Below are 17,023 nucleotides of genomic sequence, written 5' to 3' on the forward strand. Positions count from 1 at the left end.
AAACCTTAATTAATCTGTGTTTAATCCTAGCAGACACTTGGTTTATTTCTGCGGTGCGGCTGTTAGTGAAAATCTTGACGTCTGTTGCATGTCCACGAGAAAAGCTTATTCACAGTGATTTGTGTGTTCACTCGAGAACTTGCATTCTTTTAGCACTAAACCATGCAAGTTCTCGGGTGAGTTTGTCTCATGGCATTCACTTACGTACAACAGACAAGATTTTCTCTGAAAAGTGACCTACATTTTCAGCTGTTTCTCAACAAAACCTATCGTATGCCTTCAGAAGACTTGGAATATGATGCACAAGTTTGGGTTCTTTTAAGCTTTAAAGAGAATCACTATTACTGCCACTGTATTGAAAACACAGATAGTGACATTCATTAACCCATTCAATGTTCCATTGAAGAAATAGTAATTAGAATTTGGAACAACGTAAGGATTGACAGTATTTTCATTTTTGGGTAAACTATTCCTTTGAGTTGCCTATCGTTTGGAAATTGTCTGATGTCTGAAAGGAATGTTCCGGGTTCAATACAAGTTAAGGTCAATCGACAGCATTTGTGGCAATATGTTGATAACCACAAAAATATTTTTTCTTTTCTTAATAAAAAGCAAAAATCGAGGTTACAGTAAGGCACTTACAATGGAAGTGAATGGGGCTAATTGTTGTGAAGCTTATAGTTTTATAAAAGCACTTGCATTAATTCTTCTGTTAAAACTCATGTATTATTTGAGCTATAAAGTTGCTTAAATTGCACTTTAACAGTCATTTAAGTGTTTGTTGACTTTACATCATCATGGTAACGAAGTTGTAAAATTGGCTATAAATTTACACAGAAAAGTTTAGTAAGTGATTTGATCAGAATAAAATAATTTTTACACACATATTCTTTGTCTTGGGGCTATACTTTTGAACAGTTAGTATTTTAACATGTCAACCTCTAACAACAGGTGAGAATTCTCCTGCATAAACTCACCTGCGGGGCCCTCCCTCTTCATAAGGTGGTATGATAACCACTTTCACGGTGACGGATGTCCGCAGAAGGTCAATCATCTGTTCATGGGAGAGAGTCACTGCAGCGACCTTGCAGATCTCTACCAACCGGCTGCCCTGCCGGAGTCCAGCCTGCCAGGCGAAACCATATTCCTCTACCTCAGACACCGTTCCATCCAGACGCACATGGAAACCCAGCTGGCCTAAACCATTACGTCTCAACGTCATATCAACAGTCTCACAACCTATTGTCAATGCCTACAGTGAGAATAGAGAGAAACAAGAGTTTAGAGACTACATATTGCATATTCCATAATGCAAACCAATTCTTGGCGACTGTATCACAGCAAATCATGGCACTCAGGGCTTGCACACTTTTTAACCATAACTTTGTCATTTGTGACTACTGGATAAGGAATTATAAAAATAATTTTGATTAAAAGACAGATATGCTAATGATTTATTCAGACTGATTTGTCAAGCGGTTGGACAGAATATTGAAAAGATTAGACTCAGAAGAACGATTTTCTAAAAAATGGACATCACTTTGGTTTGCAGGCTGGCTGTAATCTACACAAGTGCAATATCTTGCTGATGAAATATTTTAGAGCTGAATGTAACAAAAAAAAAAAAACAACACATAACACATTACATTCATAACAGAAATGTCCATGACTTCAAAATGTTTTAAAAAAGCCGTGACTTTTCTGTGACAATTTCCCATATTTCCAGGTTTTCCATGGCCATAGGAAGCCTGTGTGATACAACTTATGATACATATGTTGTATCAGAAAGCACTAACACAGCATCCAGTTTTAAAAAATTTCACCAATGGATGTAATGCTCTCCATGTCTCCTACCTTAAGTCTCTGTACCACCTCTCTGACTTCTTGGGCACTGCCCTCAGGCACCCGCACAGCCACGTGGTCTCCTCTGCCATAGAAAATCTTCAGTGCAAGCCTTTCTGCCGTCCAGCCAATCACATCGGCACAGAAACAGTTAAACACCACCTCTTTGGTGGAGCAGTCCGCCAATACAACATACTCATTTGAGATGGCCAATGCACAAGGCAGCTCAGCACCTCCGCCACTGAAGTCCTGCACAAGTACGCGCCAAACAAGAGCCCCTGCTGCACCAATTTCCGCCCCCTCCCGCGCCCGGACACGTTCTTTGCGTTTGGAGGCCAAGGAGATGAGATTGTTCAGTTTACCAGCTGTGTCCAGTGGTGTAGTAGAAACACAGTTCTCTGCCAGGTCCCGCAGGTATCCTTGGCGTGTGCGGGTTGCCATGGTGTGAAACTTCTCAGATTTGTGCGCAGCGTTCTCAGCGTTGATAACCTTGGCTAGCAAAAAGGCGCGGAAGGCAGCGGGGTCACGGTACATCATACCATTTGAAGGGAGAGGTGGGCCAAATGGGGGAACGTCCTTCATGCGAGTCACTGCCACACTATAGGAAGAAAGAGCAAACTGTCACTTCAACAAATAACAGTAGAACTTGTTTTGTTATTATCGCTAACAAAAACTGAAAAAAAGGTAAATAAGTTAACGAAAAAAATAAATGACAACTTAAAAAACTGAAACTAAATTACAATACACTTAAAGGAATAGTTCACCCAAAAATGTGGAAAAATGGAAAGCATTAACAATATTTAAAAATAAGTTAATACTAACTCCTGCAACCCTGAAATGCTAAAACTAAAATAATAACAAAATATACTGAAATGTTTTTTTTTTTTAATCTAAAACTAATGAAAAATAAAACAAAACTGAAAAGAAAAATAGAAAAAAAACAAACAATAAATATGTAAAACTATAATAACACTGAGTAGCGCTTTCACTCAATTAACCCAATTTAAATAACATGACTCAGTTATTAACTACAGGCTAAGCATGCAAGAATGCGCATAGTAAAGGTTGCTATGGAAACAAGGCCAACCTGTAGCATGTGTTGTCAGAGCAAGGGTTGTGCACACGGACAATGACAAACACGTGCTGGAAGTGAGAGCGAATATTCTGTGGAGTGAACGGAAGAGCTCCCGGCTCCTGGAATATAATAGTGACTATATCATTTCCTATATGCCTCTTCCTCAGGAGCTGTGAGAGAAATGAAACAGAGATAACGAATACAAGTGAGCAATACAATGTAATCCTCAACTAGGTTTTTACATTTTCTGATGAAAATATGAATGGTGCGTGCCCATGAAAAACTCGCCGCAATGAAACGTGGGTGTTCTGGGGCTGCCAGCGTGTTGCTATGGGTTGCTAAGGTGTCCTAAGTGGTTGCTACATGGCTGTTACTTAATTCTGGATGGTTGCAAGGCCATCGCTAGGGTGTTCTGTTTGGTTGCGAGGGCATCAAAGGAACCCACCACCAAGTTTCTATGATATTCTGGTTACTAGACATGGCTCCGTATGGGATTATTTTCACCAAGTTTATTATTGAATGCATGCTATGTACCCACAAAAACAGTTATGAAAGAGACTGAAAGAGGTGAAATATGTGAGAAGTGAGAGAGTGAGTTAGAAATGGCACCAGAGAAAGAAGGATAGACTGTTCTGTTAAAGGACAGAAAAAAAGGGAATGTGGGAACTGGCAGAAATATCTACAGAGATGTACAATGATTCCTCTGGTGAAAGACAGAGAGGTGTGAAAAAGCCTGTTAACAGTACTGCAGAAAAAAATATGAGAGACAGCCATTAAACACAAGCAATAAAATGTACACAGTTGTAAAAAGATCTTAATTTGCACAAGACATCTGAAAACACCATTCTCTGCTATTAGGTATCATGTATAGAGCTGATTTGATTGTTTAGATTGATCTAAACTCTGATCAGGGTTGCATATTGTGTGTACACCTTATATTTGTTTGAATTCCTTCTAAAGTACTAACCGTGTCCATTGGTGCAGAATAAGCCTGCCGCATACCACCCAATACACTGATATGGTGTCCGTAAAAAGTACAGCATTGTAATTAAGGCTGGGATGATTTATCGACGTAATAGACGTCATCGATTACAGAAATACGTCGATTTGCATAACATGCGTCGGTGCGTCGCAGTGGAATAATTAAAATGGCATCACCCCGTTTAAGCATGGATTCCCCAAAGAACAAACTGCAGCTAAAAAAAAACTTAACCATGGTGATCTAAAGTGTGGTAGTATTTTTGCCGAAGACCCAACGATGTGGTGCTGTGTAAGATATGCAAATTGGAAATGGTTGATCACAGCCATACAACCGCCATGAATGAACACTTGAAGTGAAAGCATCCCGGAGCGCTTGTCAAGACGGCAGCACCGTAAGTCCTGTTACTTTTTGTCCCCACCATAACGTGATATAGTATTACAACACATGTTTCTGTTAGTAGTGGTCACTTAAATATATTTTCTAAATGTTTCCTCTTCGCCCCCATGTTAAAAGTAATTTCTGCACCGCTGCTAACTTAACTTTACACCATGCGTCATCTAATTTTGTTATTTGGCCGTTTTATATTTTCTGTTTTCTTTAACGACCATGCTCTACATTGCGAGTAAATCGAGTAGGGGGAGGCTGCAGACCTGGAGCTGGCAGTTTTACGCCCCTGGCAGTTTTACGCCCCTGTTGTTCCTGATGTGTCCAGTAGGGGGAGACTACATTAGTATATGAGCCTAGTCCTATATCGTAACAGACCTTATATAGCATCAGACCTTTTAGAAGCGACACGAATTGAGGTATTTTAAATAATCTGCTAAATTTATTGTTGTTGATTGTATTGTAATGATGCAATATTTATAAACGATTAGCTAAGATTCGATATCAATTCAAAAGATGGGTCTATAATGTATTTCGAGAGACAATAAAAGTAGGCTACTTGACGGTCAGGCTGATGTTCTGTCTGGCTCAAACTTGGCTAACCACATATAAGTTTAAAAGCTGACCCAGTCTTCTCTTTACCCGCTCTCACTCACTTTTAAAATTCATTTAATTTTTATTTTTATCTTGTTGTCTGTCGTTAGCTTGCGTGACATGGCATCTTCTGGTAAGACCGTTTACTCCTTGCATTTAAACATAGCCTACTCCACATGGTTTCTGGAGCAACATTAGAGTGGATATTGGAAATGTGTTAATTACAGTTTATGATGTGTACACAAACACATTTATAAAAGGCATGTATGTATGTATTTGAATGTATGCAAATCTCTCTAAGTAAAGAGTTGAACTGCACACTCACTCAAATATTTTGTCATATAATACATACATACGTCATGCATGATAAAACCCACATTAAAAACTTTGGTCCCATATGGTTTAAATGTAGATTTTGGTTTGAGTTGTTTCTTATAAATGAGATGATCTAATTATCTAATGTATATCATAATATACAGTTTTCTTAAAATAGCTTACTGATCTGGACTAAAATCTATGTGCACTTAATGTGTGTTTTATCATACTCTGTCTTTAGTTCTTTTTAACTTGTATCTCATAAAGGTGTGTGTGTTTGCTTTAGCTACTTAAGAAAATTAAAATCTCTCTCTCTCTCTAAACTTGTATAAACACCCATCTCTTTTTTTCTCTCTCCAAATGAAAATTGTATTCTCTCTTCAGGTGAAGAAATAACTATACAGAGAGGTTGCAGCTTACCTGCGCTTAACATATGCACCTCTTGATGTTCCCTATATCACTGTCCTTTCTGTACTTCTGCTTTTTTTAAGCCCTCAAAGAAAAGTAAAGTACAAATGCATCTTCAGCTTCACTTTTCGAGGGCAGTCGTCCATGAAGGTAGCATCATTTGTGATTTATATTTTTTTCTAAAAATGTAATGAATGTTGATGTTAAATATATGCATGATTGATGTTTTAGTATTACTCAAATAAAGCTATGTCAACATTGTAAGGCCACGTTGCATATAAGTTTAACAAATAAGTTGTGCTGTGTATTATTGTCTTTCTCTGAAACATTAAGCTAATCACATGAAGTAAGAATGCAAGAAAGGGAGTGATTTTTGTTTTCTTTTTCTTTCTTTTTTCTTTCAGATTATACAATCTAGGTTGTGTGTCACAATTACACTACCATTGTGTATATTGTTCCTCAATAAAAATCCGACGTGACCACTTTGTGGCCCACCTGAAAGGCTGTAAGAATGCCAGTACATCAACCACCATTCTTGATGTGCCTCCCCTGACTGCCAGTACATCAACCACCATTCTTGATGTGCCTCCCCTGACTGCCAGTACATCAACCACCATTCCTGATGTGGCTCCCCTGACTGCCAGTACATCAACCACCATTCCTGATGTGGCTCCCCTGACTGCCAGTACATCAAACACCATTCTTGATGTGCCTCCCTTAACTGCCAGTACACCAAACACCATTCCTGATGTGCCTCCCCTGACTGCCAGTACATCAAACACCATTCCTGATGTGGCTCCCCTGACTGCAAGTAGGTCCTTCATACAACCACAACTACGAAACAGCGTAGTTATTAAAACAAAATGCCCTCTTTGTCACATTACTATTCAAAAAAAAAATTTAAGAAAACATCTAGAGAGGAAACACACAAAATCTAGGGACGAAATTACATCAAGTCATCACCTGTATTCTGACTGCATAGACCGAGCTAATGGTGTCTATGCAGTCCAGAAACATTTTCTTTCTTTGAGTGTTCCGGTCCATGTTGTGTCTAAAATCTGGGGAGCAGAGCACAATGTCAAATGTGAGTTGCCATCCTGTCAAGTGGACATGGACTTAGCCAGGAGGAGTGGACTAAGCCACTACAAATGCCATCACCTCAGGTCACTGGACTATTGTGGGTCCTTTGCTGATGGTCCTTCTCTTTCAGAAAGTACCCTGTCAGAAATGGTCAAGCTAAAATGGTTTGGCAGTGAAAGAAAGAGACACAAAGCTTGGCCACCCAAGACAACAGACCCTTGTCTGTGGCAACAAAGGCGACAATGCCCTCTTTAAAGAGGTGCATTTCAGTATATGAGCCACATGCATCATATTATGCCCAACTTGGAAGAATAATGGTCACATATGATGTAAAGCAGAACTCCTGGCATTGTCCTTGTGCCAGGTCAAGAAGATCCTGTCTTCATAAATACATTGCAAAATGGCACCTGTTCCAGACTGAGCATCAGCTTTTCAGAACCGTCCAAAGCACAGATCAGACCAGTCCAGTTCATGAAAGTGTAGATGATGCAGGCCTACTGTACCCCCCCACAAAAGAGCTGGAATCTATGATTCAGTATGTCATGAACAACAAGACCATCCCTGCAGCTCTTCCCGAGAACCTGCGTCTGCCTTCATTTTCAAGCACATACCCAACCAGCCTCATTCCTGATGAGATGTTCTGCCATAGATGTGCTGGAAATGTACCTTTATCAGACCCTCTGCTCATCACATCAAAGGCCAAAATTCTTACAAATACAAGAATTATCCATGGTAAGTAATTTTGGTGCCAATAAGGATCTATAAAATACATAATGACATCAGTTCTGAATGTGTCCTAAATGGTATTGTAGTATGGCTTAATTTTCGAACATGGTATTTTTCAGACGTTGCCACCTACTCAAAATGTTGCCACCAATGTGGAATCCACTACAGGTATCAAGAGTGGAAAGATGGCCTGCACAATTTTAATGACAGTGTCATTCTTGACCTCCCTTTATGCCTACATCTTCGAAACATGCTACAGGTTAGGTTATCTTAAATAATTTACCATTACCTCTAGTAAAAGTAATGCTTTGCAAGGTTTTTCAAGAAGTGGATAGAAATTATTGTTTGTGTTATCTTAAATTATAGGCCCACACCGCTGTCGGGAGAGTGGTTCAGTGTCTGGAGGTCACCATAGGGGAACAGTTTCCTCCAGCCAAAACAGTGCTCCATGCTTATCTCCATTTTGAGGCACTCACAAGTCACGAGTACGAATACTCTTGTGTGACATGTGGGGATCATCCACCCATTGTAATCATGGATCTCCACAGAAAACGAGCATTCAACATGTCATGTACGTGTGTTTGCATAGACCATATTGATATTCTGTGCTTTGAGCAAATAATACATTCTGGGTGAATTGACCCTGCTTGTGCATATTTAGCCAATATACATATATACCTAATGTTTTCCATTATACAGGTCGTCTTATTAATGTTTGCTTTCTGTATGTTGTTAGTGAGTGACATCAAACCACCACCAAAGGATTTCAATGGACACATGGATATGGATCGACTTTTTGGGATAAACTGGCCCTGCAAATGATTGGTCGTGGCTTTGTAAAAAGTAATTATCTTGCTTTTATGTGCCTCTTCTTAATATTTGGTGTGCTATTTACAATCTTTTTTGAACATTTTGCTTTTTCTGTTGTTATTTAAGAACAGAGTGACAATCCCTTCACTGTCCACCCCAATTACCACCTTTGGGCACCATGGATTGGAAGAAATACACGAAAGTCCAGTCAGTGCCTCAACACAGAGTTTATTTTTAATCAGTGAGCGGGAGCACTTTGACATGAGGATAAAAAAACAACTTAAGAAGAGTGGCAAGACATAGGAGTCAACTTCAGGAGTCATCCTATACATGGTGTAAATAAATAACCTTTTTTTGTGAACAACAATATTGTCTCTTTCTTTTAAATGGCCCTTGGAATTTTAGAAAAGGGTTAAATTGTGTTTGTCTTCATTAAATGCTATGTAGGACACTGTTCTGTAGCTGTATGATGACCAATTGTGAATAGTACAGCAAATATTTCATTGAGGATCCATATGATTACATGGTACTGTATGTCTAATGGGCTATATGGTTAATACCTAAATGTAACTTTATATAAATTCACAACAGCATATATCAGTCAGTCTCCTGTATATAAAAACAGTTTAAAAACAATTAATTCTACAGTAGGTCATATATCATTACTTTGTCCATCTGATCCAACTATGTGTATTAATATTTTTTAAATTGAAGCAAATAGTTTTCTGTGCTGAGTGAAAAGAGAAGCCTAACTGAACATCTGGATGTTTTAATCCATAGTGCAGATAATTCCACTGTCTATAAAGTTTATTTAAATAAACAAATACCTAAAAATTAGTAAAAGTCTATAGACTGGACGGTTATTAATGTGTTAGTTTCCAGCGTCGATTTAATTATGTTATTTCGCAGTATATCCTTCTCCCCCTACTGGACGCATCCGGAACAACAGGGGCGTAAAACTGCCAGGGGCGTAAAACTGCCGGCTCCAGGTCTGCAGCCTCCCCATATAGAGTAAATCACTTGCAAGTATATTTCGCACTATGCGACCAAATAAGTCTGTTATTAGCCACTGGCAAGTACATTTTAACATTTCAGTCGCCAGTGAGCGCGGAGGAAAAAAACACTTGTGTCTCATTCACTTGAACTCCAAACATCTCAGGGAACCGCACCACGGACGTCACAAGAGCAGCTCTCTTGAGTGTGTGAAGATGAACCACTTCTCAAGCACACTGTTGTGCCCACCGTCTACAGAGGCTTTCGCAAATCTCCCGCGAAAATATAAACAAGGTATAAACGGATTCGTTTGGTAAACGCAAAGCGCTGCAGTTTCACTTTACGGCCATGTAATGTCATATATCCGTGGTCATTGTGGGTTTATTCACGCAGTGTTATAACATGCAGTGAGACCGAGGAGATGCTCTGCTCTATTTCTGTGGAAATGATAAAATGCAAGAAACAGAATCTCAAAGTCCTTCTTCATGAGAAATAAGGGCTTGTGAGTTAACCAGAGAGCCTTAAAATAATGTGTGAAAGTGAAGAATTTAAGGCAGAAATATTTTACTATTGCATACTATAATATAATAGCTATACAGGTTAGCTGGGTTACAAAAGCAAAAGAAAACAAAACATTGAAAGTCCAATGGATCAAAAGTAAATCGGACAAATAAGAGATATATTTTAGTTATTTAGACATATTTTGATAATTAAAATATTATTTTATAATTTTATTTGACTGTCATTCATACGTTTTTGAAGCCTGAAAAGGAAATCATATACTCTTATTTTACGATATGACCCAAGCTAAATTTGTATAAATTACTTTGTGTTCATGAAGAACACATAGTGAGTTTGTATGGTAATTAATCATATTCGTGAAACACAGTATTCATAGTCATAATCACATTTATTTGTTGGACAATTAATTGACAGCCAAATTTCACAATCGTGACCCCTAATTTTCATTATTAGGTTCCTACCTTGTGAATTGTTTTGTTACAAATGTTTATTTTACTGAGAGTTGATTAAGAAAGCACACGTTTTAGTTATTCCTGTTAGAAAAACAATTAAGTGTTACTCAAATTGCACTAATTTTACTGTAAAATGATTTTATGTTGGTTCTGCTAAACTCGAGGTTGCACAATGTTTTGATATTCCCCCTGAAATCTAAATTAATTAAAAATAAAACAAAAATAAAATTAATGTTGGACTGTAAAATGGAGATTGCCAGTTAAAACAGGGCTATTTTTGTTGCAGAATAATGCTCTGCAGTGCATACTTTGTTTCTTGTACATTTGTTTGTGTTTAAGAGAAGATCATTTATTAAAATATTGAAATATTAACGAGACAAGTTTTTTATGTTTATTTTGGGTCGTTAGAAAAATCAGCAAATTAGTTGTTAGATTAATCGTTAGGAGCAGCCCTAATTGTAATTGTATTAAGTGTGGTCTCTGATTGCTTTCAAAACATAAAGTTGCAAAAAGTTGATTTCTCAACTTTTTGCCACTCTCACCCTCTTGCTCCACTCTGCTTACAATCCCAGCAGCTCATAGAGCTCCCAATAGAGAATGAATTGTAAATGCCTGCTCATCTCTGTGCAATTGAACACAGTGTACGCTAAGAAATCTGACAGCATGTTCCGAGAGCTGATATAAAAAAAAACTGCTTTTAATCTAGGTTTAAAAATAAACCTTGAAACTAAGAGTATGTGTTAAAGAGACAGGCCTTCAATCTGATTCAGAGCAATAGAGGCTGCCTTCCCATTTGCAATTTGAGTGTGACGCAATCAATTACATAAACTACCTTACAGTTCAGCCACACAAAGAAAAAACCATGGAAACACTGGTCTTTTGTGAATGCAGTCGTGGACTATCCAACTATAATGAGTCCTGAGGGGGGACACTCCTGTACCCTGAGATTATTCTACATCCCTAAATTTACACATCACACTCCCATATGAATGGCTGTCTTTGTGTGAGAGAAAGAATTTTCTGATTATTTCTGCCCTCTGCAGGATGTCTGAGAGAGAGCAGCTTAGATTAATTATCTTAAAAATAGCAGTGTGTAATTTATGCACCTCCAAACAAAATTGCAAGAATTGTCAAAGAGGTTTAAACACGGCAAACACTCCTGATGTTTCTGACCCACCACTCACCTTACATTGTTTGGACAAAAATTTTGACTCGCCCCAAACTCACACCATTAGTTAAGCCAGAAGTTAATATGTCATGTTTACACTTTGTGGGGAATCATCATAAGAACTACTTACTGAGCAAAGGAAGGGGTAAAATAAAATTCTTATAATACCTCACCCCAACCCCAATGAAATCCCAATGCAATCAAATCCTGAAGGATTAAATTGAAGTTCCGCCCCACATCATTTCAGGGCTAAACGCTAAGAATTTTGTCTACTGGCCCAGTCTGGCCAGTGCTTCAGACTTTTACTTGCACTGCCAAAAGTATATATATATATATATATTTATATTTATTTATTAGGGCTGTCAATCGATTAAAATTTTTAATCGAATTAATTACATGGTGTCATTAATCGCAATTAATCGTATATACAACAATTTTCTGAGAAAGCCCCTCATATAACAATAACTCAATATATAATGATGAATAATTATACATAGTTATCTTTAAATATTTAAAGTATATACATATATATAAATAAAAAATATTCAGATAATTATAATGCATTACAATCTTGTGGCAGAAGAGTTAATCATTGATAAGACAATACAAAAAGAGGCTTTAGAATACAATGTATTGTTTATTACCATATTATTGAACATAAGCCAATCATTTGCATGAAGTTCACAGCAATCCATTTCACAAATGAATTTGTCAATCAGTTTGAGATTTATTATGAGGGCTTATTTAAGGACCCGTCAATGTACACCTGTGTCAGACAGATGCTTGTGTAGCATCTCGAGTGTGTTTCATAATAAACATAAAATATTTAGGTCACTGTGTCAAGTTAAATATAGTTTAATACTTAGAACACATCTTGAGATCCCGCAGTTCGAATTTGTGCTCTATCAAGTGTTTTGAACACAATGGATGTTTGTGTTGTGCTGCCTGCTGAAGCGTTGTTTTGTTCACTGTATAAACTGCATGTTGCCATACAGCTGAAGTTTCACTTACTGCCCTCTGTAGTAAACAGGTGGTACTACAAGATTGCATTTCTCGGGAATCTTCCTTACTACGGTCTGGGGGCAGTGAAATTATTTGCATAATAAAATTAATCACACTGAATTAACACATTAAATTGACAGCCCTAATACACACACACACACACACACACACACACACACACACACACACACACACACACACACACACACACACACACACACACGAGAGAGAGAGGTGGCCAAAAGTATGTATGCATGTATGTAGGGTGAAGCCCTCCTAAAAAAAAGGCCTAATAACGCCAATGGCTGCTGCTAAGACACTTGGAAACAAGGGCGGACATTTCTATGAGAGCACACTCTGTTTTGCATGCTCGTGCGCTCACGAGTTTGTTCCTCACCACTTCCAGTATATTATGCACTCGTGTGTCATTGCAAGATAAATATAATCATGCTCCCTCGTCTCCGAGTGTTCGGTTAGAAGACTTTGTTCACTCCATGTATTTTTTGTGCTCTCTCACTTGTTGTCTGCTAACACTAACATTATAAATGCAGCACTGGCCCGATCGGGCAAGTAACAGTTCTAGCAACTGGCCCAAACCTCTCTCCAACTGGCCCATCGAGCAGTCCTTATTGTCGAGCCCTGCATTTTCTTAATATTTATATTTTATTCAGAAATACTTCCCACTATGCACGTTAAATGAGCAAATACCATTTCTTGTTGGATTTGGTCTGTTTTAATGTTTTAATGGCACAACTCTATTGACACAGGCACACAAAAACACCTTAGGGTGCAAGATGCCATATTTTTGGATTGTTATCAACATCATGGAAATGTGAAAATAGAGAACCACACCCTGCTCTCATTCATATACCAGAGAACATAAAAACAGCAGAGGATGAAAGAGAAACTGACAAAAACGAAAAGAAAGAGAAAAGGTTGAAGTCCTGAAGCTGTGACCACTTGCATTCAATAAAAAAAACAAAAAAAGGCTGTAGAATTTCCACTGGATTTACTGCTGCCACTCCATAAACTTAACTACTTTTCCAGATGTTTCTTTGCAAACTGGGTCTGCCACATGCAGCACCCAACACAAACACACCAGAGTACATGAGCAAAGTGAAGGAAATGAAGGGAATCTGAACAATGTGAATGGCACACTGGAAGTATTTCCAGGTTGGAGAGAGGAGGGGGGTATGTATCGGGATAAGTTAGGTCATGCCTGCAGAAGAACAGGCTCTATTGAGGCTTTTGATGTAATGATGTGCACTGATGTGTGCGTGTCTCACCTGTTGAGGATTATTGGGCATGTATGGAAGCATGGTGGACACGTGAAACATGATCTCGTAGTCCTGATATGTGGTATAAAGGGAGTGTGTTCCAGTTGAGTCCGCTGTTAAACAAAACACAGACACACAAAGCATTTAATACAAATTTTTAAATTCCTTCTATAATGCTCTGTTTTGACAGGACTAGTTTTCTAAAAAGGAGGTTAGTTAACTTGCATTTCTGTTTGCACAGACATACTTTGCGTCCAAATTGAACACATCTGTTCTTTTCTCACACAACCACTGTAAAAATAACGGAGCAAATAACCTACCTTAAAGGCCCTCTAAGAAATCTAATCCAATCAAGATCTGACTGTCTCTGATTGCTGTATTGTATTTTTCCTGTCGAACACTGCAACTAAAGCCAAATTTCTGGTTTCACTGATTGGTGCACCTTCAGTGTGGATTTAGACCTTTATGAGCAAAATAACAGTTGGTGGTTCAAGTCCTGCTGGCATCAAATCCGATGTAAAAAGAGAATGAAATCATGAATCTGATTATTAACTGCTCAGAATGGCCCCTGTAAAGGCATTGTCTGGTCTGATCTTCATCTTAATTCCTTCCATCACATAACATTATCAAGATAAAACAATGGTCATGTTTGTTTCAGTGGGATTTGTGATTCGTTAACACCCATTTCTAGACAATAGACACTCCCACCTCAATAATAACAACCAGAGATTCCAATCCTGTCTGAATCTGTACATGAAATCATGGATGTCCTATATTAACTGAAACACTGTTTAGAACACTAATCATATCATATCTTAATATGTTCCATGTGATTGGGGATATGAAGTGTGTGTAAACATCAGCATGGCTGTTATCCATTCCAGTGTGAGTATCAATTAAACTCTTAAAGCTGCACTACAGAAGATTGTTTGGGTTCAAAATTAACAAAATGCCATTATTAAAAATATATATATATATATTTTCTCCCCAATTTGGAATGCCAAATCCCAATGCGCTCCAAATCCTCATGGTGGCGTAGTGCAATCTGGGTGGCAGAGGACGAATCTCAGTTGCCTCCGCGTCGGAGACGTCAATCCTCGCATCTTATCACATGGGTTATTGAGCGTTACTGCGGAGACATAGTGCATGTGGAGGCCCCATGCTATTCTCCGCAACATCCACGCACAACTCACCATGTGCCCCACAGAGAGTAAGAACCACACATTATAGCGACCACAAGGAGGTTACCCCATGTGACTCCACCCTCTCTAGCAACCATGCTAATTTGGTTGCTTAGGAGACCAGTCTGGAGTCACTCGGCACGCCCTGGATTCGAACTCAGGACTCACTGAGCTACCCAGACTGAGCTAAAAAACAGTGTTCAAAGCAATATCCTTCCATGATTCACTATGGTAAGCCTACAAATATGATTTGTATCTTGAGCTGTCGGGTCAGATATGGCACGAAATTGCAGACGTACGTCATTACATCATGTCTGTAAACACAGAAAAGAAGTACCGGCTGTCACGTGTTTCCGGATGGAAAATTACACTGTTTCAGTTTTCAAACTGTTTCAGTTTTAAATGTTTAATAAAATAACAATATCAACATGAAAATAACACATTATGACTCCAGCTCTAAATATCTCCCAGTCATGATCACACACAAGCGATGTCCAGGTAAGCTCAAATCTTGAGACTCATCTGCACAGGAGAGCAGTGCCAAAACACAACTCATGTAACGTGTCCTTCTGCAAATTGCTTGCAATTTTGCATTTCAAACACAGATGTCCCAAGAGAGCACAAAGTTCCGAAGTGCTGCTTTAAAGTTACTAGCAACAGTAGTCATTCATTCACTAACACTCATTAAGAGGGATTTGTCAGTGTATGTGTGATAAGAACCACACCTTGAAATGCAATTGCCACTTCAAAATATTAAAGTATGGTAACCATTATTTAACAGTGTGTGAGAATTTGTAACACCTCATCCTAACTAGGCATGGCTTAAGTTATTAGAATACATCTGGTGTTGAATCAACTATGTGGAATGAGATTTTTGAAAAATTTGATTTCACTGTGGGCAGAGCTACCATGCTCAACATATCAAATTTAGAAACAAAGCAACCGTCCAAATGGTCTTCACACGCAATGCTTTTAATGGCTGTGGTGGGTTAGGAATAAAACTTTTATAGCTGAAAGCTTTATCCCATCATGCCTAGTTAGGACATGCTATAAGAGAAAAAGAGAGAAATTCATGCTTACTTTTGGTATCAAGCTGGGCAGCATATTTGTCGAAACCCTTCAGACTGACAGTTTCTCCCAGCAGCTCCAGGAAGGCAGTGAAAGCTGGCGAAGCGTCTTCGTTGTTGTACATCTCCTCCTCTGTGCTCTGTCCTGCCCGACACAGTAGGATGCCCACTTTGTGTTTCTGACTGAGCTGTAGAGACACACAGAAACAAAGTCACACACACAAATTTAGCTCAAAGGGATTGTTCACCTAAAAACCTCTATGACTTTCTTTCTTGTGTGGAACACAAAATGAGCTATCTAGCTGCTCAATATGCTCTTTTCATACTATGAAATTGAATGATCACAGCTGTCCTTAGTCTCAATCAACTTTTTTTTGCAGCCAAAAATGCAACTAGGACATTCTGCTAAATATTTTGTGTTCCATAGAAAAAAGAATTCACACCGGTTTTGAATTCGGTTTGGATTCAACTATTCCGACAGACTTATTCTCAAAGTTGTATCCACAGATATTCATCAGACTTTTATTTTTTAGGAAAGACGTTTCTGAATGATCACTCCTGACTCCTCACTCACCCCCTGCTCGTCCAGTTTGAGAAGCTGCTCTGTGACTTTAGGCGTGCTGAGAGCCAGTCGCAGACAGGACACGCTGAGCTCTGGCAGGACATACTCCAGAACTTCCTTTAGAGGCAGACCACGAACCGTTCCATGCCTTGCAGTGGAAAGAACCGCATCCTCCAGAATCGCTCCTCGCAATGTGACCAGCTGCAGCAGCCACAGGAATTAATGTGAACAGAGAACAAAGAAAGAAGACATAAAGTTGTATCACTTGACTGACCAAATATCTACAGAGGGCTTGTGACTGAAGACTAGAAATTATTCAGAATGCTTTAGTCCAAAAGTGCCCACTGTGTGGCATCCTTTCCCCACTGCCGTGTGTTTAACACAATCTCTCTGATCCATCGCATGCAGCATCTCACATCCTCTGTTAACCTTTCCAACATTGATGCTAATGCAGTCATCAGCGACTGTATGAACGCAAAAATTACTGGAGTACACAACCATGGAATTAGAAAACACAGAGGGACTTTTTGTGGCTTATGTTTCTGCATTCCTGTGGTTTTAGTCACACATCAGATGATGTCAT

The 17,023-nt window shown here is 38.7% G+C and overlaps 1 protein-coding gene across 1 annotated transcript in view; it reads right to left on the minus strand.

Moving 5' to 3' along the window:
• The window catches only part of LOC127623183 (signal-induced proliferation-associated 1-like protein 3), a 113,177-nt gene that overhangs the window by 20,928 nt on the left and 75,226 nt on the right, over positions 1-17,023 (minus strand). Inside the window, exons 4-9 of the mRNA XM_052097501.1 lie at positions 16,453-16,641; positions 15,892-16,066; positions 13,640-13,743; positions 2,930-3,087; positions 1,855-2,440; positions 978-1,252 (exon numbers count right to left, since the gene is read on the minus strand). Of these exons, the coding sequence (XP_051953461.1) occupies positions 978-1,252; positions 1,855-2,440; positions 2,930-3,087; positions 13,640-13,743; positions 15,892-16,066; positions 16,453-16,641 (1,487 nt within the window). The remainder of the gene's footprint in view (positions 1-977; positions 1,253-1,854; positions 2,441-2,929; positions 3,088-13,639; positions 13,744-15,891; positions 16,067-16,452; positions 16,642-17,023) is intronic.

This window comes from Xyrauchen texanus, chromosome 29 (genome assembly GCF_025860055.1).
Source record: "Xyrauchen texanus isolate HMW12.3.18 chromosome 29, RBS_HiC_50CHRs, whole genome shotgun sequence".
Lineage (NCBI taxonomy): Eukaryota > Metazoa > Chordata > Actinopteri > Cypriniformes > Catostomidae > Xyrauchen > Xyrauchen texanus.